Source organism: Vanellus vanellus, assembly GCF_965231255.1.
Source record: "Vanellus vanellus genome assembly, chromosome: 3".
Taxonomy (NCBI): domain Eukaryota; kingdom Metazoa; phylum Chordata; class Aves; order Charadriiformes; family Charadriidae; genus Vanellus; species Vanellus vanellus.
In genome coordinates this window covers 53,899,531-53,926,804 of record NC_138907.1, presented here as the reverse complement: position 1 = coordinate 53,926,804, position 27,274 = coordinate 53,899,531, and the positions used below count along the sequence as shown (strand labels likewise).

The 27,274-nt window shown below is 38.9% G+C and overlaps 1 protein-coding gene across 2 annotated transcripts; it reads right to left on the bottom strand.

Annotated features, from left to right (window-relative positions):
* Positions 1–377: 377 nt before the first annotated feature.
* Positions 378–27,274, bottom strand: WTAP (WT1 associated protein). Of its 2 annotated transcripts, XM_082480383.1 has the most exons (8): positions 26,731–26,993; positions 23,060–23,097; positions 22,924–22,979; positions 16,438–16,496; positions 14,571–14,698; positions 8,497–8,675; positions 3,492–3,646; positions 378–1,592 (listed from the first exon to the last, which is right to left on the bottom strand). In XM_082480383.1, the coding sequence occupies exons 2-8, from the start codon at positions 23,087–23,089 to the stop codon at positions 1,009–1,011; spliced, it is 1,191 nt and encodes a 396-aa protein (XP_082336509.1). In that variant the 5' UTR covers positions 23,090–23,097; positions 26,731–26,993; the 3' UTR covers positions 378–1,008. The 2 variants fall into 2 exon arrangements, 1 of the variants encoding a protein (XP_082336509.1); XR_014268930.1 differs by lacking the exon at positions 378–1,592 and having other exon boundaries at positions 3,538–3,646; positions 7,939–8,675; positions 26,731–27,274.

Here is a 27,274-nt window from a genome sequence, read left to right as displayed (position 1 = left end):
CTTTAAGTTTTGTTGTTTAATTTGTGTATTTACCTGATGGAGTTCTAGCTTCTTGTTTTGTTTGTTGGGTTGTTTTTTTTTTTTTTTATCTTTATAAAAGCCAAGTTACAACTTTAAGGTTTACTTTTGTTAACTCTCCTTTTTTCATTTTTTTCCCCCCTTATCTGCTCATAAGGATAAAGCCTGTAGAATAAGCACTTGCAGGCTGGTCTGAAGTTAGTATGATACTACACACCTGTAACTTCAGGTATTTGGCATAAGCCATATCAGATAGGATTGACACAGGTACAAATTCAATAAAAAAGCAAGTACTGTAAACACACTGCATACAAATAAGCCGTGTAAGCCAATGCAGAACAATGAGGAAATTACATTATTAAAAGTTTTTATTTAGGTTTGGTCAGTACAGGTAAGATAATATTGGAGTCACAGAGCAATATGCATAAACAGGATACAACAGTTCTTAAAAACTGAGTAACTATGCACACAATTCATAAACATTCGGTCACCTAAGGAGAAAATGCACAGATGTATGGTGGGAAAAACTGTAATTAACACTGAAACTACTACAGGACTCCTTCAGTGAGTCCATCTTTTAGTGATAAAACTACTGTACTGGGCAAACTTAGCAGTCATAAACCCACAGCTATTATGACAAATCTTGAAGGTGGTGTAAGTATAACAGTATGAGTAAGAATGCCCTTACACAGCACAGGTTCTAGATATACACAGATTTGTACAGACATCATTTATGTTATACTTTATGGAAATAATTTCCATTTCAACTTCACATTAACTCATATAAAAATAACTTGAGCTACACAAACGTCCTTTTAGCAACATTCAACGTAATTAACTGTTAAAATTTCCAAAGTGGCAGAGGTATTGAAGCAAAAAGAAACCCACAAAAAGGCAAAATTGTGACAAGTATGCACTAATTTAAACGGCTTCTGGACAGTATCCTCTCCCAATTTAAATGACACTGTATAAAAATGTTGCAGAAAAATGTTACAAAACTGAACCCTGCACATTTACACTGGAGTCCAAACCATTCTGGACATGACGAGAACCCACAGTTCTGTTACCTTTCATGCTCACTGTTTTCTCCTCTTGAGGATCATGATTGGAGTCTGTGTCATTTGAGTGGTGCGTGAGAGAGTTTTCACTGCCAGTGGGAGAGTCTACACTTTCATACCCAGTACTGAGTTGGTTTATGTAGCTACCACCTCCTCTACCAGTTCTATCTTCAGAGTGGTTGGACAGCTTATTACCATTCCCTGGAGAAGCCGGGAAGTCATCTTCTGTGCCGCTACCCTCCCTATAAAATCCAGGCCCAGACGTCCGCTGATGGGAGGAGCTACCATTGCTTGGTCCGTTTGCCAGACGGCTGCAGTCTTTACCCACAGCCTCTCCCTGGTCTGAAGGCTCAGAAGATGGAGTCCTGCTGGTACCTGCGTTGGAGGCCTGGGACTGCTGCTGCTGGTACTGCGCCAACTGCTGGCGGGTCTCCTTCAACTGCTGCTGAAGAACTAGAATGGTACTCTGCATACCCTCTACCTCCTCATCAAGCTGGATGATGAAGTCATTCAATTCTATATAAAGAAAACACATTTGTTGCAAATACTTAATAGCCCATAATATAGCTTGCATGTCAGACAAAAAAAAAAAAAAATAAAATCCTGTAATTCAACATTTCATGCTGAAAGTTTTCAACAGACTATTTTCCAGCCATCACGTATGCACTGATTTTGACACTCTGCCTCTGAAGGAGGAAATGCTTAATGATCGTCTACGTACTTTTTATACTGCTAATCAGAATATATGAGAAGAAATTAGTTTCTGGGCAAAAAAGGAGGATATTTGGAGAACAGCTCAACTCCAGCAATTAGTATTTTGCAAGTAGATCTCCATGTATCTACTTTTCCTCAAGCATAAAACCTTAGCAGAAATACTGTAAAAGTAACCATGAACCATATCTGTATATAACAGATCTGAATAATTACAAAAGCCTGTTCAGTGATGAAAAAATATTTTAGTCACACTTCAAGGAAGTTTCAGCTCTTAACTGTTTTTAATCCTTTAAATCCTGCATAACAGGACACTAAAAGAAAGACCAACAAAACTGTTCACTAATTCCACAGAGTGTTTTAGTACTTATGCACCAAGAAAAAGGATTTTACAATTCTGGAGCAAGAGATGTCTGACCTGAAAACAGTAAAAGAAACTGACTCCCTTAGTCTTCAGTTCAACTGCACCATTGATATGAGGGAGCAAATAAAATGCAAACTGCTTATTATTGCAAAAAGTCATAAACTTAAAGTGTTCTTGCTGCTATGGAAAAAAAAAATCATTAGGAAAACTGCTATTGCAGGATTATGGGAAAGAAGCAACAGGGCCAAAGAACACAGTTCTGGAGCTTACTTTACTATACTGCACTCAAGAGCAGAAATCTTAAAGAATGTCCATGCTTGCTTCAATTACGAACTTGATAAATTCAGACCAAGTACATTATCTAAATAGTAGTTAAAAAGCAAAAGGGCAACTATTCCAACAACGTGTCGTTACAGAGTAAGTCACCTTAAGAATTCTAGTTATTATTTTATACTGATACTTTCTCAAAAATATGATCCTATGGGGGAGAAGAAAATCTAACATTAAAAATACAGGATATGTTGCATAGATCTTACAGACTTCAGTTGTAAACCAAAAACATATCCAGGCTTATGTGGTAACTAAATAGCTCATCTCCCAAGACTTATTCTAATAATCAGGTAACATTCTACCAAAAAAACCACTGATTCTATTCAGAACTCTCAACTGAAGTTTTTTTAAAATTTGCATTTTTCCCTCCATTTAAATTATGCAAGAGGTCAGAGTTTAAAGGTAATTTCAATTTAGGTTTCCAATGCTGTAAAATTTGGACTGTGAACACAATAACGAGGTGTTTTAGTTCATCTTAATTACCTAAGCGAAAAAAATAATCTATTTTTCTTATTCTTAGGCATTGTTAAAAAGTTGCTCATTTTTTAAAAATAATTTCAAAATGAGTCAAGAGTTAAGAAGCATTCTGTTCTCAGTGCATACTTAGCTTCATGCAACATTAGCACCTTTCATCTTACCAATTTGCCAGTAATGTGAAAAATGCAGTCTAAACATTACCTATTAAATAGCAAGGCCTACAGGACAAAAACTGGCAATTTCAAATTCAAACACTGCATTGCTGGGGCTGCAAATCTCACCAGTCCCCAAAAGTTAAGTTTGGGGTTTTTTTTTGTTGTTTTGTTTTGGGTTTTTTTTTGTTTGGTTGGTTTTTTTTTTTTGTTTTTTTTTTTTTACATTAAGGCTACCAGTGAAGACTTACAGTTGTCATATTTTACTCAATATTGCCCTTTTATTCTGGCAAAGATGTTTTTTACAGTATGTGTATCATCAGGAAATTAAACTAGCAGAAGTGCAAGGCAACTTCCATTTTCTTAAAAAAAAACCCTTACCATCCTGACTGCTTTTAAGTTCCTCACTATATTTCTTCTGTAAAGCCAACTCTGCCTCAAGCTGTGCAATACGTCCTTGGGACAGCTGCCTTCCAAGCTCTTGATTCTCCTGGATAAGCATTCGACACTTCGCCATTAACTTTTTGCCTGTTTGGCTGCAAAGGAAAGAGCCATCTATCACAAAATGAATATAAAGCTTTCAGTAATCTTCCTCAATCACAATTACAGACAAAAAGGAGATGCAATTTCTGCATGTCACAATTCAAGGAACATTATGCCTCAACATAATTGTCATAGCAGAAAGTCTCCCTATAGTTACCACGTGCTGTTCCAATGCCAGTGGATCTTCTGTCGCTGTCCCATAAAGTGGAAGGCAAGTTTTATTACTGCAAATACGAATAAGCATATTGTTCTTTTTTTTGATACCGACATCTGGATTATCAGTATGCACAATCTTGCATGTGCTAATTCTCAATGGAGTTAAATATTTGATTAAAGATGTGCCTTGTAATTCAAAAGATCAAGTACTGCATAAAAATTACACGTGTAAACTGAATTATAAGCAAAAACCTTCTTCATTTATTGTACAAGTAAAATTTAGTAATTCAGTTTGGGTGAAGAGAAAAAAGTTGATTGGGGGAAATATTAAATCCCACGTTCACTCTTCATAGTGACATCCATTTTTCATTAAGAGGCTTAGACATTCTTTTGAATGCTGTCCAGGTGCTCTTGTTTAAAAAAAATCAGATGTCTATTTTTCAACTCAATTTATATATTTGACAGTAATGTACACAGCCTGTTTCACAATTTCAATGGTCAGCTTTCCCTAAGCACATCTTGCACGGTGAGGGGAAAGTAAATGTAGTTAAAAATTGGCAGGAAATTAAGGAAGAAGTGTATTATTAATCTACTTCCTTTAGAATGACAGATTTCAGATCATAAGTAATGACCATCAGGATGTCCACTTTCTGAAAGAAATGGGAAAGAGGCAGGAAAAAATATTTTGAACTGACAAGATTTTCTTTAATAAATGGGTAACATCACACATCTTTAATCTTCATGATAAAAATTGCATTGTAAAGCATTATAGGAAGTAGTATGCAAATTAATATATAGGCAATACAGCTGACTCCATAAAAGAGCAAAATTGAAGTCCTTTAAGACTCTTGGTCTGCCAAAGTCAGGATAGCAACCACAAACAGTTCTCCTTTTAATAGGCTCAGCAACATAATGAAGCTGTTCTCTTTTCTACAGACGTGTATGCTCTGGGGAAAAAAAAAAAGAAAAAAAAGAAGAAAAAAAAAAAAGCACCCACCCAAACCCCAAATTTGAACAGGTTTATTTTGAAATCAAAGGCAGGACTTGCATTACTTTTAAAGACCAAGAAGGTCATTTAATTTTTTGTTTGTTTGCTTTTAAACAACTGACAAAGACTGAAAGAAATTTTAAGAATTAAAAAAGTAGAACAAGAAATTTCTACTACAATTCACAGCCACGGCTCTCTCCTGCAACCAAAATACCCAAGCAAAAGAATTTAAAGTAATAATTTCCTTATCAACTACCTTTTAAGCATTCAAATCTAAAACAACTTAAGTTCTGCCAACTCTGCCCCACTTAATGTTTTCCGACTGACTCTCCCAAATCTTTCGGATGGGCTGCTCCAGAAGGAATCTGGCTGTATAAAGTCCTGGAAGCCTCAAACTCTGCTAAAGGCAGCAACCTGTTTTCTTTCTTGATGTGATGTCCAATGCCAGGTCCTTGACGCTTAAATTGTGCTGACCTAATACAGTCCAAGTCGCACACTTAAGATGCAAGTTTCCTTACAGATGTTCATTCTGTGTAAAGCATGACCACTTTGGAGATAACCAATGTGACACATCCCAAAAGTTATTAGGCAGACATGCAATGATTTTTAGCACCATTTGCAAATTTCTGTTACTGTATTCATCATCACTGCAAGTTGAAGAAATTCACAGTGCTTAAGTCATTTAATGCTTTTCTCTTCACAAAGCAATGTCAACTGTAGAATTAGCAAGCACCAGTTACCTTGGAATTGGGACAATTTTAGAATCCCATTAATTTCTTCATGTTAACTCCTGCCAAAATGTAAAGTATTTATTACCTGTATAGAAATTTGCATAGTTACCTATAATGCTATTTCTTCCCACAAATTTTTTTCCAGATGTTCTGAACTAGTACGGCACCAAGTAACCTCCCCGTGCAATTTACAAAAAAGACAACACATGCAAGAATTTAAAATCCAGTAACTACTAAAAATAACTCCTATTAGCTGTAAAACTAGGTTTTGCATTGTTTCCACAAATCCTCTTGAACATACATGCAACAAAACCTGCAAGAATATAAGTGGTTAAATTTCAGAAGACTAGTGTTTGTTGTACTAGGCTTACTGTGAATGACATTTCTACTAACTTTTAATCCAAGTGTATACTCTCTGTTTAATGACAGTTGAAATGTCTTAGCATAGCCATTCCTTTGATTAAATGTCCTTTTATTTCTCCCTCCAGACATCAGTAATGGTTATGCTGTACACCCTTATCTACAGTTAAGGCCCAGAACTAATACCCTTTAGGGTTGCAGTTAACATGTCACCCTAAGAACACCAGTTAGGGAATTGAATAGGAGCGTCATCTCTTTCAAAAACTAGGTCAGATGCCATGAAATAAGAGTAGTTGCACACAAGGATGGACAATTAAAGCAATTAAAAGAGGGGAGGGTGGGGAGACAGAATGCAAAGAGAATGAAAAATCCTGTAAATATTTCACGAGTCACCATTTCTTTACCTTTCCAGAAATAAAAATCAGTAAAATCTTAACCCACTTCATGAAAACATCCTCAATTATTTACCAGGAAATAAGTCCCATTTTCTGTATTCCAGCTACTGCATATATGAATTACATTCACACCCACTGACTTAAATTTTTATGATGCATATTAGGGTATGTTGTAGCTACAGAAATAACAACATTTTCTTCTGATACTTTTGCTTGAAAGAAAGTGGGAAGTTAACTTGTGTCTCCTCAGTTGTACACATATATTTAGAGCCTGAGGACTTAAGAAAACAACCAACCTGTACCTAATGTATTCAATTATTTTTTGAACTCCAAGTTAAACAAGCAATCTGCACAGCATGCCTCTATCTGCACATTATAGTGACCTTTACAAATGGCTCAGTAACACATTAACAGTTTATTAATGCAAGTCTTACCTCCGTTTTGATGCTAGATCATTAAAATCTTAGATACCGCTATAGCAAAATCATCCCAGATGTATCACTTAAAAAGGTAAAGTTTTTCTGTAGGTTTTTCTTTTGCTGTTAAATCATTACTCATGCAAAAAAAATAAACCTGCATAAGTACACTACTCTTCAATCCCATATTAATCATATGAAGCACAAACAGTTAAGATACTTCCAAGTTAAAAATATGTAATGCCATCTTAATAAAAGTCATCGAAACAGTTAGAATACATCACCTTCTGTGACAGCTGGATATCTTTTTAATTTAAAATTGAATTTTCTAGGATCAGACTGAGTCATAAAATGTTGCCCAACTGTTTTGAAAATCAAAACCTCAGATTACTAAATAGAACTCAAATCTCTAAGGAAAACAATAAACACACAAATGCTATACCAAATCTGCATTTTGCTTTACACACCTCAGACATGCCAATCCCAACTGTCCCAGATCGCTACTCGTTTACAAGTAACTTGGGACAACAGAATGGAGGCATCAATAGAGTAGCAAAAGCTCCTTCACTGATTCCACCAAGGAAAACGCATGCATTTAAATTTTTTTGGTTTGTTAAAATACTGACTTTGTTTTCAGAGAACGAGACAATGCAGAAATAACAACCTGTTCAATTCTCGTTCATCCCAGGAGCTTCACAATACAACAGTATAACCAGTAGTGTTCCTTGAACTATATATTACAACTATTTCAAGGCACATTTTATATAGAAGTGTAATACAAAAAAAACCAGGTGTACAAAGGAATAAAAACACCCCACCAACACTGAAGACAGTTGCCATTGTGTGCCTTCTGAATTGAGCATTTGAAATCAGTTCTTAGTATAGAGGATCAAAAAATTCTCAAGTCTGCATGAAAACATGCAGTGAAATACTTATCACAACCAGTTTTTCTTATACATGCTAGTTGTGATCAAATATATATTGCTTCAAACAACTTTAAACCTGCAATTAGATAGAACGTACATTTTCGTACAGTCCTAATTTTGAGGCGACCACAGTATTACCAACCATCCAGAAAACAGTTCATTATTTAGCAACATTGACTTAAGGCTCCATCAAGTGCCAGAGAGCCCAAAGGCTAAACAGTCAAATGTGTACACTACCACTGTTGTGATATCAAATAGCACTCGTGGCTATTCAAAACGGGTTAGCAAGTAAACTCTTTAACACAAAATTCACCTCATCGAGTTTTGACCCAGCAGTTCAGTGAACAAGCAGGAAGTCCACAGTCTTATTGGCAAAACTGACTTACAGTGTCTCTAAGTCACTAGGCTCAAGGTTAAGAGCGAAGCATATTCCACTTCTACATTTTACGGGAATTTTACATGTTCAATTCATGATTTATAATCTCTAGGTTCTCTCTCCTCCAAACTGTCTGTCGACACAGTGTGCCACAGACTTAAGACTTCTGTTTCTCCCTCTATTTTCTTCAAATAGAACAATTTTGCAAATGTCTACATGTTCTAGAAAAGATTTTTTTTTCGAAGATGGCCATTTCTTCAGAATAGTCCGACGCCGTCAGGCCTCTGAAGCAAAGGGGGAGAAAAAAGCTGAAACACAAGGTTCATCTGATAAGTTTTACATTAAGCATTACAAGCTGGACAGTATAAGAATGTGGCTTTTGCCTCAAAACGTCTGAGTCTTGGTGTGGAAACGAGTACTTGGCTGTCCCACCATAGCATTCTCGTAGTGGGACTGTCAGGGAAGTCTTGACTGGGGAGTATTTGTTTTGTTTACCTATCAGGCGTAAATTTCCAGGCACTCAGTTCATTTTGGGCTTGTTCCAGTTTGTCTTTAGTCTGTTCCAGTTCACCTTTCATTTTTAGGAAAAACAAGTTGATGGCTGGGTCCACCATTGTTGATCGCAGTTGGGCAACACTAGGCTGCTGGACTTGCTTGAGGTACTGAATCTGATTCTGCATAAAATAAGAAAAAAACTGTTATTCATACAACATTAAATAAATTTTGTGTCATTTAGATACAAATAAAAATAGTTATTCCAAAGATAACAGCAAGCAAACTTGCCCTCTTTCAATAGCATAACCTGAAAAAGGCAGGATAAAAATCATTTTTGCCCACCTGAACCCTATCAATGTGCATATTCACCTAATCCCCCATTCCACCACCTGCCAAGCTTAAACTTTCAAGGCTGATTTTTTTCTTTTTTTTTTTCTTCCCCTCTCTACACTTCAAATTGTTTTCTACATGCCAGTTGACGTTCACCAATGACTGGGGCCCTAGAATGCCACCTTTCATTTACGTCTATCCCTGCTTTACTGGGGACAAGCAGCACAGTCAAAAGAAGTATCAATTTAACCATTTTCCTGTATATACAATTACTCTGTTAGAGGGTCTTTACACAGCAACAGTGCAGAGAAAGTATAAGTACAAGCATTCCATTTACCTTAAAAACGTGCAGTAGTGACATCAGTCATTTGTTGATGGAGGACAACATGTTTTAATTTATATATTGTTAAACAGCAACAATTCTTGGATTTTATTTCAAATAAGTGATTTCAATATTTCCATTGACACCACATTAATTTGATATTATCAAAATAAAAATATTTAGCTACTTAAAAAAATGAAATAACCACCATACTTGGAAGTTTTAAATAGACACTTTTATGTGCCCAGAAAGAAATATAAAGGGAATAAAGCACTGCATAAAAATATTTAAAAGAAATAAAGCATTCAAGAACCCACCTACAAACATTACTCAGAAACAGGAAGTCCAAGTTTCATCCATTTCTTGGATGGCATTTTACACCCACAGGTCCTTTGCCTCACTCAATGCACGAAATGTTGCTTGCTGAATAATGATCTATTTAATTTATTTTTATTGATATATCTTTTCTAACCACTCACCTTTCTGGCGCTTGCACTACTGGAAGTATTTCAACAACCTGTCAATTCTTTGCAAGGGCTAGCACTAGTAGAGGGTGAAACAGCCAGTTTAACAGACGCCTGCACACTGACATACAGACACTCCAGCTGGCAATGTATTCCAGCAATAATTATGCTACAGCAACATGGCTCCCAACCTATTTTTAGACAGGCACCATTGAGGAAAAAAAAAGATCACGTTCCTTGTCTTACCTAGGCCCATTTCCCTCTTTCTTCTACTGTCAGCCTAAGAACTGTAACAGATTCCTTGGATCAGTAGGATGAAAAATTGCTGCCACCTGCTCCTCACTCATGCCAGAAATGCACTATAACACTCAAGAGGACCCAGCTGATTCCATCCAATGTCAGTTATTTAACAGTCTCATTTGGGTATCTCATCTCTAGCTCCTAGGCCAAGCAGAGATTACTTGCATAGGCTTCACATAACAACTCAACTGTCATTACCAAAACAGTAGCATAGAAAGAATTTACTTAAGTTGAACAACCCTTGCTCATTCCCTCCCCAAACTTTAGAAATACCATTTATTCCTCCAGTTTTTCCAACTCAAATTTTCTCCATCCCTCTAGAAGTGTTTTTTGCAGCTGTGACTCTAGAGTTCTCGCCTGTTAGGCTTTTCATCCACGCAGACCTAGCAACCTCCCCTCAACATGACCCGCTCCAAAGCGAGCCTGTATCACTTAACCCTTCTGCCTACTTCCTTATTCCATTCATCTTCCAGCCCAAGCCTCCCATTCTCACTCTCTCTAACCACTCTCTGGTACATCTCTCCTCTCACTGACATTCCAGGTGGTAAGGGGTGACGAGCAGAAGAGTTTTCCTGGAATCAGGACCAACTTCAGGCTAAAGCTGAATATACACAAATAGTCATGTCCAGTGCCAGACCCCAGGACAGGCACTCTAACATCTGAAACACGTACTGGCTGTTCATATTCCCAAACATGAAAGCACACACAAGCTGTTATTTTTCAAAAGCCTGTCAGATGGACAAATAGGGATGAATTTTCACAAACAGAGTAAAACCCTCAGTATCAGCCTTCTCTCTGCTCTCACCAAAGGCAGGAGAACACTGAAAGTAGTCTATTTAGAGGACATCAGGCTGCAGGGGAGGGTTGTTTGCGTGGATTTTTGTTGTTGTTAAGATAGACAATAACATTTTCAACCCCTCTGTTTCTCACATGTTCTTGGAAACACTTGAATCCTTTCAGCTGAAGTTGTCCAAACATACCACAAACAACAGGCCCTCTGACATGAAGAATTTAACAAAACAGAACACAGGTGTTTAACAAAAAATGTAAGCAATCTAAAGAAGCACAAGTATATAGCCTTCTTATAAGGAGGGAAGAAACTGGATAACGAAGAGAAAAAACAGAGATGTAACCTAATCCATAAGTAGGTTATTAAAAGCAATGACTATCTAGGTACTACAGCCCAACTGCACCCACAGGAAGCTTCCACTCATTGTTATCTGTTCTGTGGAAGACCAATTTGAGTAGCAAGTAATTCCAAATGCCTGTCCACTTACTGACCTACAGTAGCTGTGCAGTAGCTTGGGAGGGGGTTAAGGCCTTTCCCTGAAGCAGCAATAACTTCATCACCACCTCTGCCAGAAATAAAGGTTTATGTAGAAACAGTAGCCAATACCTTACCCACACCTCCCTAACAGCAGCGACCTCTTTTAGGGGGTTGTTCCCACTAGGGGGAAGGTAGCTGAAAGCTGCTGCTGCAGACAATAGGGCACATAAGGTATTAAACACCTAAACTTCAATCTAGCCCTTTAGTTAGCCACCCTAAACTATGCAGAGTATGTCTGCAACACCAGTCAGAATCTCAGTAAGCTCCTAGCTCAAAAGAAACCCATATATTCTACTGCTAGACTCCGAGCACAAGAGAGAATGGAGCTATACACTGAACTACCATCTTGTTTCTTCAAAGAGAGTACTGAAACAGAATAAGGACAACGATTCTGCTACTGCTACTCTGATGTGCACACCTACACTTGCAAGACGATGACTAGTGACTTTTATAAGCTGAAGTAGGTTTTGCTGTGCTTTATCTTTTTAAAAGAAGGGTACAAATTAAAACCACAACTAAGACAAAATATATCGCATCTTATTTTAAAAGAGAGCTAGTATATTTTAACTAGCAAGGTGTTTTACACATCAGAGTCAGAAAAATCACTTCTGTCTTTGTCAACTACTACCACTTGAATACGATATGGTACTTTTAAGTTTTTATCCATTTAAATTTGAATGTACCCAGAATGTGATAAGTTTGTAAGTATAAAACATGTCCCAAAAATACATTAAGAGCAATATGAACAATAAGTATTATATAGTAAATATTCACCTGTCATCTTCAAGAATCTTGACACTATAGATGCTCAGGTTTTCTAATTAAGGTGTGACAGGGAACATTAAAGGCTTACATATAAATGTCACTGGTATATTTTACATGTAAATATAGATTCACATGCCAAGTAACATATATAGTGAATAGTTTTTGCTCATTTATGAAGTGATTTAGCAACCTATAGCTTAGCTTTGCATCTCATCCAACATGATTTATTTTGTTACTGTTACTTTACTGGAAAAAATACTATCTAATAATACAAAGCCAAGCAGTCCTCCAGAGCTTCTTGAAACTACGTGTGTTTAAACTTGAAAACACTTTAAGGTGCCAATGTCCCCATTATAGCTTTTACTCCCCTTCCTTCAAGGATGCATCTTCCTACCTCCACACACTATGGAGGAGATTACATCCTTGATGTTACTCACATGCCAATACCTGGAAGAATACAAGCCACTTGCATGTGTTTGTTCTGTTTCTTTTTGGTGGGTTCTCCCCTGTCCCCCCCTTTTTTCTTTAAGTACACTGAAATTAATGAAAGCTCTTCAGAAGTTCTTCTACACAGATGTTCTAGAAAGACTATGCATCACAGCTATGAACATCTATAACAGAGTGCAGAGAAAAATCCTAGTCTTCATGATCTTGCCAAAATTCATAGTCTTATATACTCAAAATTTTTGTCTAACTCATTCTTTTAGAAATGAGAAGGAAGGTGAAAATAGTACACACAAATTTAGTTTTGGCAAAAAATTTACATTTCTTTTTTTTATTATTTTTTAGTATTTATTGTTTTAGCTATATGCTTAGAAGTTCAAAAGAAAAAAACCTCTTATTACTGCTGTTCCTTATAACAGAATTTATCAGTAAAACTAACAAGAGAAGCAGAATCAATAAAGGAGTCTCACTACTAGGAAAGTGTTGCAGTATAGCACCAGAACAGATCTTCATTAGCATCCTGGGCTACATTAGGAGTGCTACCAACCGGTCGAGGGAGGTGATCCTTCCTCTCCTCTTGGCACTGGTGAGACATCTGGAATACTGGGTCCAGCTCAGGGCTCCCCAGTACAAGAGAGACAAGAACATATTAAGGTGAGGCCAATGAAGGGCCAGGAAGATGAGCAAGGGGTTGGAGCATCTGACATACAAGCAGAGGCTGAGAGCAGTGGGGCTGTTCCGCCTGGAGAAGTGAAGGCTCAGGGGTATCTTATCAATGTACATAAACACCTGATTGGGGTAGGAAAGAAGGTGTAGCCAGACTCTTCTCAGTTGTGCCCACTCAAAGCACAGAAGGCAATGGGCACAAATTGAAACAAGGGAAATTTCACTTAAACATAAGAAAATGTTTTTTGCTGCGACAGTGGTTGAATGCTGGCACAGGTCACCCAGAGAGGTTTTGGAGTCTCCATTCTAGATGTTCAAAACCTGACTGTATGCAGTCCTTAGTAACCTGGTCCAACTGACCCTGCTCTGAGCAGGCAGGTTGGACTAGACAAACTGCAAGTCCCTTCCAATCTCAGTGATTTTGTAATTCATTTTTTGCCATTGCAAAGTAAGCTCAACCCCCTCATGTCTTCTCTTCATACCAGTGCTTAGTATGAACAGAAGTCATCTGATGGTCTTAAGAGCAGTGAAAATAATGTGTACAGTCAAGCATCACACTACTATACCTGACAGCTCTGAAAGCCTACAGGAAAAAAGAAAGGAAGACTAAAAAATTAACAGAGGAAAGCTATGATACTAGTTATTAGTTTTGCACAGAGCTTATCTTTTTCATAAGAGAAGCTCTCAGGAGTATGTTACAGAAACTAGGAATAAGAAGCCTTTTACAATCTTCTCTCAGGAACTGCCAAATTAAAGCAGCAGATGAAAATTATGTTAAGAAAGTATCAAAAAAAAGATCAGATGTTTAAAAGTGGTAGAAGATAGTTTCAAGAAACCAAAACTAAACACAGAAAAAAACAAAGTCACAGAAAACTCACAGAAATAAAGGAGAGAGAAACAGAAACAACAACAAAAGTATTCAAGTACAAAGACGACTAGAAACCCTGAGAAACACATCTGCCAAATTTCAGAAGTCCCTCTGAAAAAGTCAGTAGCTTTTTCCCCTACCTAGCCAAATGGATGCGGAAGCTTACGAATACCTTGCTGTCCAAATCCAACATAATTATCAGCCTAAATCCTCCTTAAAGAAACCCAGTAAACTCAATCTTATCCTTATATTTCAATTTGTTCCTGCATCCAGTGAGAGTCAGAAGTAGCATTTTTGGTAAATATGCACAGTTGATAAATGCTAGAACAAAGTAAGCATGGCTCATGCAAGAATTAGCCTGGTTCTGAAGCAGAAGTCCTTCCAAGCACAATTGCTGCTGAAAATCAACTGAAATAAAGTTTGCTTTTTTAGTATTAGTTAAGAAGTGATCTTTACTAATTCAGTGCCAGTTCATTCAGCACAGAAAATGTGTTGCTATGGATATACGGAAAACAACACATGGGTACTGGCTCAAAAGCTGATATTCCTGTAACAGTCTGAAAACACTTATCCTCTCTAAATACTTACAGTACACTCTTGCATCTCCTGTTCCTTAGTTGCCAGCCTCATCACCAGAATATTTTCTCTTCGGGCAGACTCTTGCTGTTGCTGTTTCAACTTCTCTTCAGATTCTCTCAATCCCGTCACATCATTAGCTAACACAAGTAATAACACACAAGAAGCATGTTTTTATAGTATCCTCATGAACAGTTTTTAAATACAGCTAAAAGAATCTAAAAACCAAATTCATAAACAGCAAGAGTCATAATTAAGCTTGACTACAATAAGCATAACTATAATAAGCATAAATAAGAAAAATCAAAATATCGTTAAGTATTAGAAAAGCTTGACTACAGTACATTTTAAATACATCTTTCTGATCCTCCCTTAAGAGTTACTAAACTTTTGAAAATGTTTCCATGGTTATGTAAGGAAAAAACTTGTAACTTGCTTGCTTAAACAAATACTATTACTACTTGCAGTCTGAAACTCAGGAAGTGGGAACTGTCCTGGTATCTATAAGAAATGTGGAGGCCAAGGTGAGGGAGGGGGAAAAGTCTACAATGGCAAAAAATTCGCAGTCTGTAAAACAGTGCCATTTGTGGTCAACACTCAAACTAATTTCAACACACCATGAGTAAACAGTAAGACATTTGAGAACTTCAGAAATGGCAGTTCCGACACATTTAGAATTCTTCTGATCCGTGAACATTTACGAAAGTTTATATATGAAATATGGGAGAAGGCAGCACAGCAAATTTCCAAATTACTCAGGAATATGCACAAGCAGCCTGATACAAACAGTATACATTCACTCTGCTACTTGTAATGTATAAGATGATGAAAAGTTGGATTAATTACTTGAGAATAACCTGCTGTAAACTAAAAAAAAACATCACCAATTGCTTTAGGACAATTGTTTCTAAATAATTCTTTGCAGAGAATTCAGTAATACTGATTATTACGGCCTATATTAGAGTTTCCAAAACTGAGAAACTAGGAATGTTAAAACAACTTGTTTACTTACCTATGCTAGGACAGTTTGATATTAGAATGAAATCAACTGCTTACATTTTCTATATTTGAGTCACTCCAAAACTCAAACATTATGGGGTGGCAGCAGAAAAGGGATGTAACAGAGAAAAGAGTGCACATCTGTTTGGACTGACAGAAAAATACCCTTCAAACTCAGTGGTACTAAGTCTTTAAGTATTTAGACTGAAAACGTGAGCAGAAAACAGGAAAGCACCCATGTCTAGCTGCCAACACAATTTTTAGGAGTGACTTCAATCACGTCCAGAATGCATCCAGCTTTCCCCACTTGACAGTAGGATGTTTTTCCCATATTCTCTTTTGAAAGACTAAAGTATAGACCAAGTTTTAAAGACCACATAAGACTGACAATCAAATAGTTAATTTGCCTAATTAGATCAAACATTACTTGAGGACATTTTAGACCTTTACCTCTACAAACTATTACCCCTCCCATGTCGTTTACAGTTGTTTGAGACTGAAGGTTCAAACATTCATGGAGTCATTTGGTACAACATACATAATGTTTCCTTTCTAATGGAAAAGTCCTGAAAATACACCAATTTGTGGTGTTATGATTTGAGACTTCCCCTCCCCCCCCGGCAGTCTGGGTACAGACGGTCCTACAGATGCAAAACCAGACTTTTTAGATCTGTGTAAGATCTGCAAAGGAAAATAAGTGGCTGAGAAAGTTGGGAAAGGCTGAAGACTTACACTATAAAAAACAGGGATTTTTTCCTACAAACAACTGACATAGATTATTATCTCTTATTTCTAAGAGTTTTAGAAAGCACAGACATTACTTGAACACGCTGCTCTATACTTTGGTAATTCGTACCATTTTGAAACTTGGCTAACTTACAATTAAGGTCGGTGTACTTGCCCTCCAGAGCTTGCACGTATGCTTCATACTGTTTCCACCTATTGCAGAGATGGAGAGAAGAAAGAATTTTCTGAAGCTCAGTTTATTAAATCAAGGCACCTCATTCCTAAACTTTCAGAGTATACATTCACATACTATAATCAGAAAATACAAGAGGGAATTACACGGTTGCATAAAAGACAATTCCAGTTTTTAAAAAGGGCCTTTTAATCATGGAAAGAGTTAAATCCACTTTGCATCTCAGGAGGATAAAAAGGTAGCTGTGCATTACAACACTTAAAATTGGCATCTTAAAACTTACTGTAATATTCTGGACAAATGTTGGGATCAAACACTTATTAATTAGTTATTTGTGTAAAGTGCCTAAGATACATCTCATTCTCAAAGCAGAACAATTCAAACAAAATTCTGTAACAGAAACCATAATACAAAGATTGTCTTGTTCACTTGGTAACAGATTTAAGGCTAACAGAAGCGTACTACAATACACTAGAATTGGCAGTCTGGGTTGAGTAGTTATACCCGAAAGGCCACCGATTCCTTTTCAATCAAACTTACAGTTGTGACTCGTCATTTGATGTGTATATATTTTAGTAGTGATCTCAATAATACCGAGGACTAACATGTTGATATATTTGGTAAAAATTTTGACAAGACAGTTTCTCAAAAACATTCATGAAACCAAGTTAAAGGAAGAAAAAAAAAGATATTTTTTTTTTAATATATACTTTGACTAGTTTTAGGTATTTAAAAACAGTTTTGTTTATTGGCCCTGATAATTTAGTTTTCACTTAAGTGTCTATTAACTAAGACTTTAATAATTTCTAAGTTTCCTCTTGTAGTAACTTTTGTTCCAGTGCCTTTAATAATCTATTCTCCTAAATGCTGTCTTTCCAGCTGATTTCATTCTGATCATTTCCCCCTTTTTACAGTAGTAGCACAGATCATTAACTGAAGGAATTAAAATAGAATTCTGATCTTTGAAAAGCTTAAGTTACGAAGTTGTAGCTTCTGAAGTTAAGTAAAAGAAAATAAAAAGGAAGATAAGGAACTATGACAGAATAAAGCATTAACCACTACACCCCCCCCCCAGATGCTGAAGACCACTGACAATATTTTTAGGGCTCCACTCTGAACATTGTTAACTCTTATCTGTTTATTCTTTCTTCTCCATTTATTAAGTCTATACTGGTAGAGAAGACCAGATCCTACTACGATCAAACAGGACAGGTGTAAAACTCCGTATTTCTCGGTCTCAAATGACTACACGAACGGTATTTGAGTCTGTAACACCATTCTCTAAATGAACAATTCTCACAGAAAGCTGTTTTCACCTCAACAATAGAAGGGCAGTATTTCCAGATGCACAACTTTGGTCTTACATTGTACAACCAAATCTCCATGCGCAACAGTTTTGCTTCTGTACTTTTTTCAGTAATATGGACTCCCAGCTGCTGACACGTAAGGCTGAGGTGAGCCTGCATTCCCATTACATGAATCTCACATGCTAAGTTTTCACACAAAGCTTGCAAGAGGTGACAAGGACAGCAAGTTTGTGGAATGTTGTAATGATGCCTCTGCTCAGTGATGGAATCTCAGCCGTGCCATGCTGAAACCAGACAGATGCTGAGGCTAATCTAGCAGTGGATGTAGTTACCACCTAGAAATCCCAGCCATCAAGCACAACTCCAGTACAACCCAAAGGTTCACAGCTACAAGTTAACAAAAAAAACACCCCACAACAAACAAGCAACTCAAAACAAACCAACAAAGAACACACACATGAAAAAGCCTCCGCTATTGTAATCATCTGCATGAAAACATGCAACTTCCCAAAAGACACCAAAACACATTAAGCACCTCTGATAAATTAAGACAGTTTCCACATAAATAGCATTCCTAAAAGTTACATACTTCGAATATTTTCCAGCTAGCCCTCTTTACAAGCTCTTCAGGGAAAAATATTTTTGCCCCTAAACAGATTCTAAAGTTCAGTTAAAGAAAGAGGTTCAAACAAAAACCAGTAGTGACACAAACAGAAATATTTTTCTCCCCCCCTACTCACCAAATACAGTCAGAATTAAAATTTGAAGATTGCTACTACCACATTCTTCAACTACAGGAGGAAAGCGTTCCCCTCTGGGAAACTTTTTTGCCTTACTTGAAGATTATATATCCCTTCTACCAGGTTTCACCTGCACATAATACCCGCATTAGTTTAACCTTTTTTTTTTTAATAAGCATCGGTAAAATCAACACAGTGACATAAAAATCCAGTTTTCAATTAAATTATTTAAGAATTTGCACATACTTGCAAAATCTTCTTTAAATAAACTGGTGATTTATAGGAACTTGCTGGCCAGACCTTAAGTCTGAAGCCTTTCTTCCCAAGATCCAAGAAACAGATAGCTCTCCTCCTTCACACGTGTAATCTAACCAGAAGCATTGGTTTAACCAAATGTGAGAGGTACCTTGACCTCCTTGCCCCATATCGCCCCTTTTGGTACACCTGTAGGGGACTCAGGAAGCTCATCGGTGAACTTGAGTGGAAAAAAAGACAAAGGCTAAAAGCCATCTTTTTTCTCCAATCAGTTTGGTTTCCACTCAATATTAGCTTCTTGATCTGTTTAGTAGTTCATGTCAGTAATCTGATGGCTACTGAAGAGCTTGACTGAAGTGCTACTTGGAAAAGCGCTAAAGAACAGACAGAGCTGTTCACAGAACTAGCAAGACAATCCTGGATCCCATTTACATTCAAGGGGTCACTTACAGTCTCACAAGAACTGGAAGGTAATTGAGCAGCATTATGTAGGTTAGTTAATGCCTTTCACTCTCTAAAAATATTAAGTAGACTTTAAGACCCCATAGCTTCAAATACCACTATTTTTCTTGGAGCACCCATTTTTTATGCTGAGCTTCGGGGCTCACTTTTTCCAGGAAACGATAAAGGATAAGCACTTAGTGGGTAGGGCACACACAGCATTGCATCTAAGCAGTTCCAAAAGTGACTGGATATAAGTCCATGTTGATTGAAGTTCAGTAAAAGCACTCTATTTCCTCAGAACTGCTTGTGTAAATCAGGATGCTTCAGTGTTTTACAAACTAACCACTAGGCTAAACAATCAGGATAATACTGATAAGATTTTTAGCTATGATCCACAGAGTGCTTTGTTATCATTTTCCTGGCTCTTCTTTCTTCACAGAAGCTCCTACACAGTCCAGCTGAGTAGCTACTGCATTAAAGCAGGGAGGGGAAAGATGAAGGAGATGAGTCCACAGCAACAAGTAATGAGACAAGCAGAAATTCCCAAAAGGCCAGACTGAAAGGCTTCTTGATAATCCTGCTCACATTAGTCAACAGCAGAAGTTAAAATGCACAAACCTAAATCATGTACTTCATGGAAAAGAACAGTTAAACTGGGTTTCATGGCACAGGAATTGACAAAAAAGAATTAATATTTTCTACATATGTATTTCATCAGTGCAATTGTAATACATCATCGTTGCTGTACCTAAAAGACCAAAAGCAGATGACACATGCCCATATCTTAAAAAGCATTTGCCTCACCAAAGCATGGACAAAAAAAAATAAAAATACATTCCAAATCTTAAGACAATCCAGTAGCAGTCAACACATGCTTTTCTAAGTCTAAAAGTAGTAGAGACTAAAATATGATATACATCTAATAGTGTTATATTTTATTCCAACCTACAAAGCCAACAATTAGCATAGTAACTGCTAGGTTTACATGAAATCACAATTAAAGCTAAATTTACTATAAATCCATTAAATACACACCCCATTCAAAGAAAAAACAACAGTGTTCACAGGACTCCTTAATGCAAACAAATAAAATGGACACAGCCAAAACAGTACTTAAGTTTCCAGTTCTGGGTATAACGGACAGTTATTCTCCTTAAATCAAACAAGTTGCCTTTTTGAGAGCAGAAGTTGCTTTGTCTACACTAAGAAGAAGAACCGATAGCAACACAGCTGTCATTAGCAAATTCCCTCCTGCCTCTTCATAGAATCATAGAAAGGTTAGAGCTGGAAGAGACCTTTAACACAGTTTAGCTGCTGATGTACTTTACCTCCTTGGGTGCATTCCACCACATCCTCACTTGAATATATGCTGGAAATGGAACTCTTCTACGGTAGCAACTAATAGAATTGTAGGATGGTTTCAGTTGGAAGGGACCTTGAAGATCATCTAGTTTCAACCCCCCTGCCATGAGCAGGCACACCTCCCACTAGACCAGGTTGCTCAAAGCCCCATCCAGCCTGGCCTTAAACACCTCCAGGAATGGGGTATCCACAACTTCTCTGGGCAACCTGTTCCAGTGTCTCACCACCCTCACAGTGAAGAGTTTCTTCCTAATATCTAATCTCTTCATACAGATTATTCTCCATTCTTTCAGTTTAAAACCATTACCCTTTGTCCTATCACTATACTCCCTGATAAAGAGTACCTCCTCATCTTTCATGTACGCCCTCTTTAGGTACTGGAAGGTTGCTATAAGGTGTCCCTGGAGCCTCTTCTCTCCAGGCTGAACAAGCTCAATTCTCTCAGCCTGCCTTCACAGGAGAGGTGCTCCAACCTTCTGATCATCCTTGTGGCCCTTCTCTGGACTTGCTCCAACAGGTCCATGTCCTTCTTATGTTGGGAGCTGGACACAGTACCACAGGTAGAGTCCCACCAGTGCGGAGTGGAGGGCAGAATCACCTCCTTTGACCTGCTGGCTACGCTTCCTTTCATGCAGTCCAGGATATGGTTGGCTTTCTGAGCTGCAAGTGCACATTGCCAGCTCACATGGAGCTTCTCATCCACCAACACCCCTCAGGGCTTCTCTCAATACATTCTCCCCCCAGCCTCGGTTTGTGCATGGGATTTCCCCAACCCACATGCAGGATCTTGCACTTGGCCTTATTGGACCTCACAATGTTCACACAGGCCCCCCTCACAAGCCTGTCAAGGTCCCTCTGGGCATCCCTCCCCTCCAGCGTGTCAACTGCTCCACACAGCTTGGCATCATCAGCAAACATGCTGACGGGGCACTCAATCCCAACATCCATGTTGCTGACAAAGATGTTAAACAGCGCCAGTCCCAATACTGACCCCTGAGGAACACTGCTCGTCACTGGTCCCCACTTGGACATTGAGCCATTGACTGCAACTCCTGCGGCGATCCAACTCTTGATCCACCAAGTGGTCGAACCATCAAATCCACATCTCTCCAAATTAGAGACATGGATGTTGCGCGAACATTGTCAAATGCTTTGCACAAGTCCAAATCATTGCAAGTTACAGAAACTTTTTGTTTTCACAATATGAATCAAAAAGCAAGTGGCACAGAATCTACACTTTGATACTCTGACAGGAATTTTATAGCTGAAAGTAAGGGCATAGCTTTACAGGCTTAGGAGTTCGCTATTCCCATGGACAATATTGAGTATGGAAACTTTTATAAAAAGGTTCACAAGGGCTAAAACACTTAGCATCAAAGAAGCATTTTTTCCTAATGTTTTAATACAGTATCCTTTACTACCCAAAAGACCGGATATGCAGAAGCAGCCAGAAATCAGTTTTGAACATATGGAGCCAGACTATGTTGACTCCCCTGGAAAGAACTGTAAGTCCAGAAGCAGCTGGCAGGTTAGTTTGCCCAGAAAAGGGAGTAGCTGATCATATACATTAAGCATTGCACTTGTACCCTTATTTTTCTACACAGTTTAGTCTTTGTTCTACAAAATAGCAATATTTAACTTGAAAGACCCTAATAATGCAATAACTTACAGTGTACAGCTGAAAGTTTACCAAAACGCATGCACAAACTACTCCAGCAGATAAACAGATGACCCACAGATGCCTAGTTTAGTTAGCTCCTTGTTTACAAATCAGGAAATGCAGGTATACAGAGACAAGTGGCTTGGGTCAGTTTCTTAAGCAGGTTGTCTGCATGACAGGATTGTCTATTATTTTTTCCATGGTGACACTTAGCTTTCTAAAAGGTGAAAAAGATGGCCAGGCTCTTCTTTATACAAGTTCCAAAAAAAATAATTTTAACATTTTACTGTTAATATCTAAACATGCTGAGAAGACAACTGCACGAACTAAGAAAACCTAAAACTTATTGTAGGAGTAAGTTGACATTTTCCTGATGTTTAAAAATAACTTGCTATCTAGCAAGGAATGTAAGCAACCGTATCTCCGAAAGTTACAAGTGAAGAAAAAAACTCCTACAAAATATTGTTCAGGATTTTGCCTCTTTGGAAAAGTGTTTCCCCCAAATATAAGTATAAAAATATTTGAGACAAGATGAGAACTTGAAAGAAAGATGTATCATGAAAAGGGTAAAACAGTTTTTCACAACACAGATGTTAAAAACAGTGGAAGAGGGAGGTCACACATCTTCCATTAAATTTCACAAAAATGTTAAGATGAAAAAAATTACTTTCCACTTTACCTTAGGATGAGCTCGTCTCTAGGTAAAACCTTAAAATCTGCTTCACTAAGGCGAACCTATCAAGCAAAAGGAAAAGAACAACTTGTCAAGCTGTCATGATTACCAGAGGGGGAGTCGTAAGTATTTTTAAACATACCTTTTTTGGGAGAGGTTCTTCATTCGTCATTGTGAACTCTGAAGGGGGAGGAAAAAAATAGAGTTTTATTTAGTATAGTTATTAGTGTACAAGAAATACAGAACAAGTCAGAGACTTGTACTTCTAGCCTTATTTTTTTTTTCACTTTCTAATATTAGGCTACTGAAATATTGGTTCCACACAATACAGAGCCAGAATGCAAAACAACACTATGACAAGTTTTCTGCTGTAATCTTGATACAAAGTACAGATGTAATTTTTTTTCAAAGTTACCCCAAACTTACTTTAGATGCCTAAAAAGCCTATCAGTAACCAATTCTTCATTTTTAACTAAGCAAAATCACCCAACTTTGTCCATATTTGTTTAGATCAAACTGACATTTTGTATGTGCCTACATCTATTTAACATTGTATTTTATGAGGTAGAGGATAATCAGGGTCTGAGGAAAGCAACTTATACTACTACTTGTAATAAAAATAAATAATTTGTGAACGTTAGCACTAATGTTTGGGTTACATCAAAATAACATGTTCTTCCAAGTACTTATTCTCTTACTTTTAAGATTTTGATAAACAGGAAGTATTAACTGTTTATTTTAAAACCCTTGTGAATATTTTTAGGAAAAGTAAGATGTCAAATAAATGGCTTGTATATATTGTCAAATTCAATTCCTCTTGTGTGTATGTAGCGTAATAGGACTGCATTGTGCTACGTTAAATATTCACACTTTCTTGAGTTCTTGAGTTACAGGACATACTACCCTACCTCAAAAGGATAATACATAGTATTTTCTACAACTACAATTATAACAAAAAAAGTAAGTCTGCAAAGATTATAAGCATACAAGTAACAATGAATGCACGGTTTGCTAGGGGCACACATCTTTGCAATATGCTTTCCAACAGAAAAGTTGTATATAATATTAGGATTCCACAAGCTTGTAAAGCTGCTGCAATGCACGTGTGCCAGGAAAAGGATGGGTCAACTTGTTGGTTGTGAACGCTCAGCTTCACAAAAACAATGATCTTAAGTAAATAAAAAAAGATTTTATCTTCTCAAAAAGACTTTTACAGACTATCTTAGGTATTTTCAGGTATTTTCACAATGACACCTAACTTTTCCATATCCTAAGACAAACAAATCCTAAAATTGTTTGTCAATAACACAAATATACATGCAGGCACTTAAGCACTTCCCTAGCCTAAGAAGACCCCTCACCACCTTCCCTCTCACACACAAGTTACTCAAGCATTTTGCTTTAACTTATGGATGCAGTTCCTTATTTGGGATGGTTTTATCAAAAGCATATCTTAAATATATTCAAGCATAAGCCGCTATCAATACAAATTGCTGGCGCCCAACTCAGTCAACCAAAATAGTACAGAGTAACTTGAGATCATGGGAAGAATGCTTGTGACCCCTGTATTTAGGTTGCCTACCTCTCCCCCACTATAATTTTCCTAAAAAATTTTAGGATCTTTAAACTCCTTCAGTGGTTGGAAGTACTCTTGAAGATCTCAGCAAGATGTAAGTCCTTGACAGAGAGAAACATCCTTTTCAGATGTCCCACAGAACTACAGCTAATGCTGATTAAATTGTGCACAGATGATGTCAAGTCATTATTTGTGTGTTCCTTAGAAAAGTACCAGAAGCATACAAATACCAAAAAAGGTGAGTTTCCACAAAGACTTGCCTTGTGAGCCCTACAGCAGCATACAACAATTGTAAACACTTGACTGATTTCTTTCAGTCATGATTGTGGCAGCAAAGGCTGATGTTCAACCCTCCACCTAAGAGTAGTCTTCCTCCTACCTCCAGACCTCGCACAAGATTCCAGCACCCAGCTCTCTACAGCAGCACCAGACCTGGCTACTCTAACCTCTACACCCAGCACGCCACCATTTACAAAGCCATCTCTTGCTTTCAGACAAAGCAGGAAATGCTGAAGACTGAGGTTACAGTTCACTGCCATTACAGAAGTTACTGTCTTACTGTCACCTATCATCACATGTAGTGACAGAACCATACGCTAAAAAAACACATTAGCTAGAAATAGTCTACAGGTTATTTTGGAAAAGCTAGGTTGAGCACATCTAGAGATAAACACTAGCATTCTTTCTGTATCTCTGAATTTCACCCTATTCCCACACAGCAGCTTTTTCGGCACCTACAGTAACCTACCAAAAGCTTAGAAACTTTTTACTGCCATATATCTACCATTTTGCCCAGTGTTTTTCAGAAACATTAAGAGCATCAGACTGACTACATCAGTTGTCGCAGTGATTTGCCTTAGCTTTCTGTTCATTAACAGATGAATTTGCATGCTACAGACGTTACAACTGAAATGTTCATTCTTTGAATTTAATACAGTAACTTTTCAACTACCGTGCAGCAAGAGGTGCTTCTCATCACTTGGCTCTCCCCTAAAACAGGAGATGTCTCTCCTACAGAGATCAGAAATATTTTGCAAGAGCATGATGAAGTGCCATTTTCTACAATAAAAAGAACCAACACAAACAACATTCCTGCATAAGTGACTGGAATTAAGACGATCATATTTTCTCATTTATATGATAAACAGCTTAACTGTACTATCCTGAATAAGCACTTTCATGATTTTGGGGAAAGGATGGCTGCTATGTGCCACTCCTTCTGCATATCTGCTCCTGGCAACAAGCAATATAAAACTATATTCCATACTTAAAATAACATTGTCATGGGCACTGAAGGAATTTTTATGTAATCACATCAAGCTTTAGGCTTTTCTAGCAATTTGAATATGAAGAGAACTAAAATGGGGAAAGTGCATTTTAATTTTGGGAACTCCAGTAGTCTGTACACCTTCTACTACAGTGTTTAGAAAGCACAGGATATAAGGATTAAAAAAAAAAAAGCTAAGAAATAAAGTAATCGAATAATATCAGGTATGCTGCTTTACTAGTCATACCTGAAGTAACTGCCAGTTATTTTAACGATATGAAAAAGAGTTCCGTGGGGAAAACCCCGCAATAGGCTCCAGCCTCCCGAAATACAGAGGAACAAAAAAAAAAAAAAAAAAAAAAAAAGAAGCTTCAAAACAACACTCCGACCGGAGCAGCCTTGATATTCAGATATTCACCTCAGCAGCCACCGCGGCCTGAAGCCCGGTCCCACGCCACCCCCACATACGCACGGCGAGGTCCCGCCGCCCAGCCCCGCCTCCTGCGCCGAGACCCCGCCGGCTGCCGGCCAGGCGCAGCTGCAGCCCGCCGACCGGCCGCCTCGCCGCAGGCGTTTGACAGACCCCGCTGCCGCCGCCCACCCCCACCCCCCCTCCGAGCCCAGGCACGGCACTGCCCGCCCCGCCGGGCCGCCCTCGCTCGTCTGCAACGAAAGGGATGAGGGAAACGCGTCTCCCGCGCCCGGAGGGGGGCGGCGGCGGCCGTGCCCGGGCGTGGCGGTTGCCGAAGGCTGGTGGAGGAGGATCCCAGCCGAGCAGCCAGGCCGGGCTTGGGGCCTCGCACAAAATGGCTCTAAGTGCTTCCGCTCCTCCCCCCGCTCGAGGTGAGGGATAGAGCCGCCGCCGGGATTTGGCGCCCCGGCGCCGCCAAGTGCCCGGTCCCTCCCGCGGGCCCCGCTACCTCCCCGTGAGGGGGGCAGGCAGGGAGGAGCACTCAGCGCGGCCACTCACCTCCCGCTCGCGGTGCGGAGGCCTCGCTCTCCCAGCACACTAGTTGCCTGGGCCGCACCCGTCACATCGAGGGCGAAACGCTGCTGCCGCTGTTGCTGCCGCCCGCGCCTGCCGCCACCTCTGCGCTCGCAACCGGCTCTACCGGGACTGCCGCTCCGGAACCGGGGTCGTCGTCGTCGCCGCCGCTGCCGCGTCCCACCCCCCCCGCCCGGGCTCCCTCGCGCGCCGTTCCCGCCTGCTCTTTATTTGCGGATTCTCTGCGCTACAAAATGGCGCCCAAGGAGGAAATGAGCGCCCGGCCGCCCCGCCCACCGGCCGCTCCCCCCTCCTTCCTCACGCACGTTAGGGGCGGGGGGAGCTGCGCGCGCAGCCGGTGCGGAGCAGCACAGCATTAGGGGACGGCAAGGTGCGGAGTACCCCGCAAACGGACGGCTGGGCTTCGGCTCCTGCCCGCCCATGGGGCTGCCCTACGGGAGCTCGCCCCTCGCCCGCCCGGCCCGCCGCCGCCGGCAGCGGGAGGGAGAACCTTGGCGGTGCGACGGTT

What these genes read in the sequence shown, in the direction of transcription:
- WTAP (XM_082480383.1), bottom strand. Translation starts at nt 23,089, where the DNA reads ATGACGAATGAAGAACCTCTCCCAAAAAAG. An exon ending in AAGAACCTCTCCCAAAAAAG is followed by an intron (nt 22,980 to 23,059) that starts GTATGTTTAAAA and finishes TTTGCTTGATAG; the next exon opens with GTTCGCCTTAGTGAAGCAGA. An exon ending in AGAGACGAGCTCATCCTAAG is followed by an intron (nt 16,497 to 22,923) that starts GTAAAGTGGAAA and finishes TCTCTGCAATAG; the next exon opens with GTGGAAACAGTATGAAGCAT.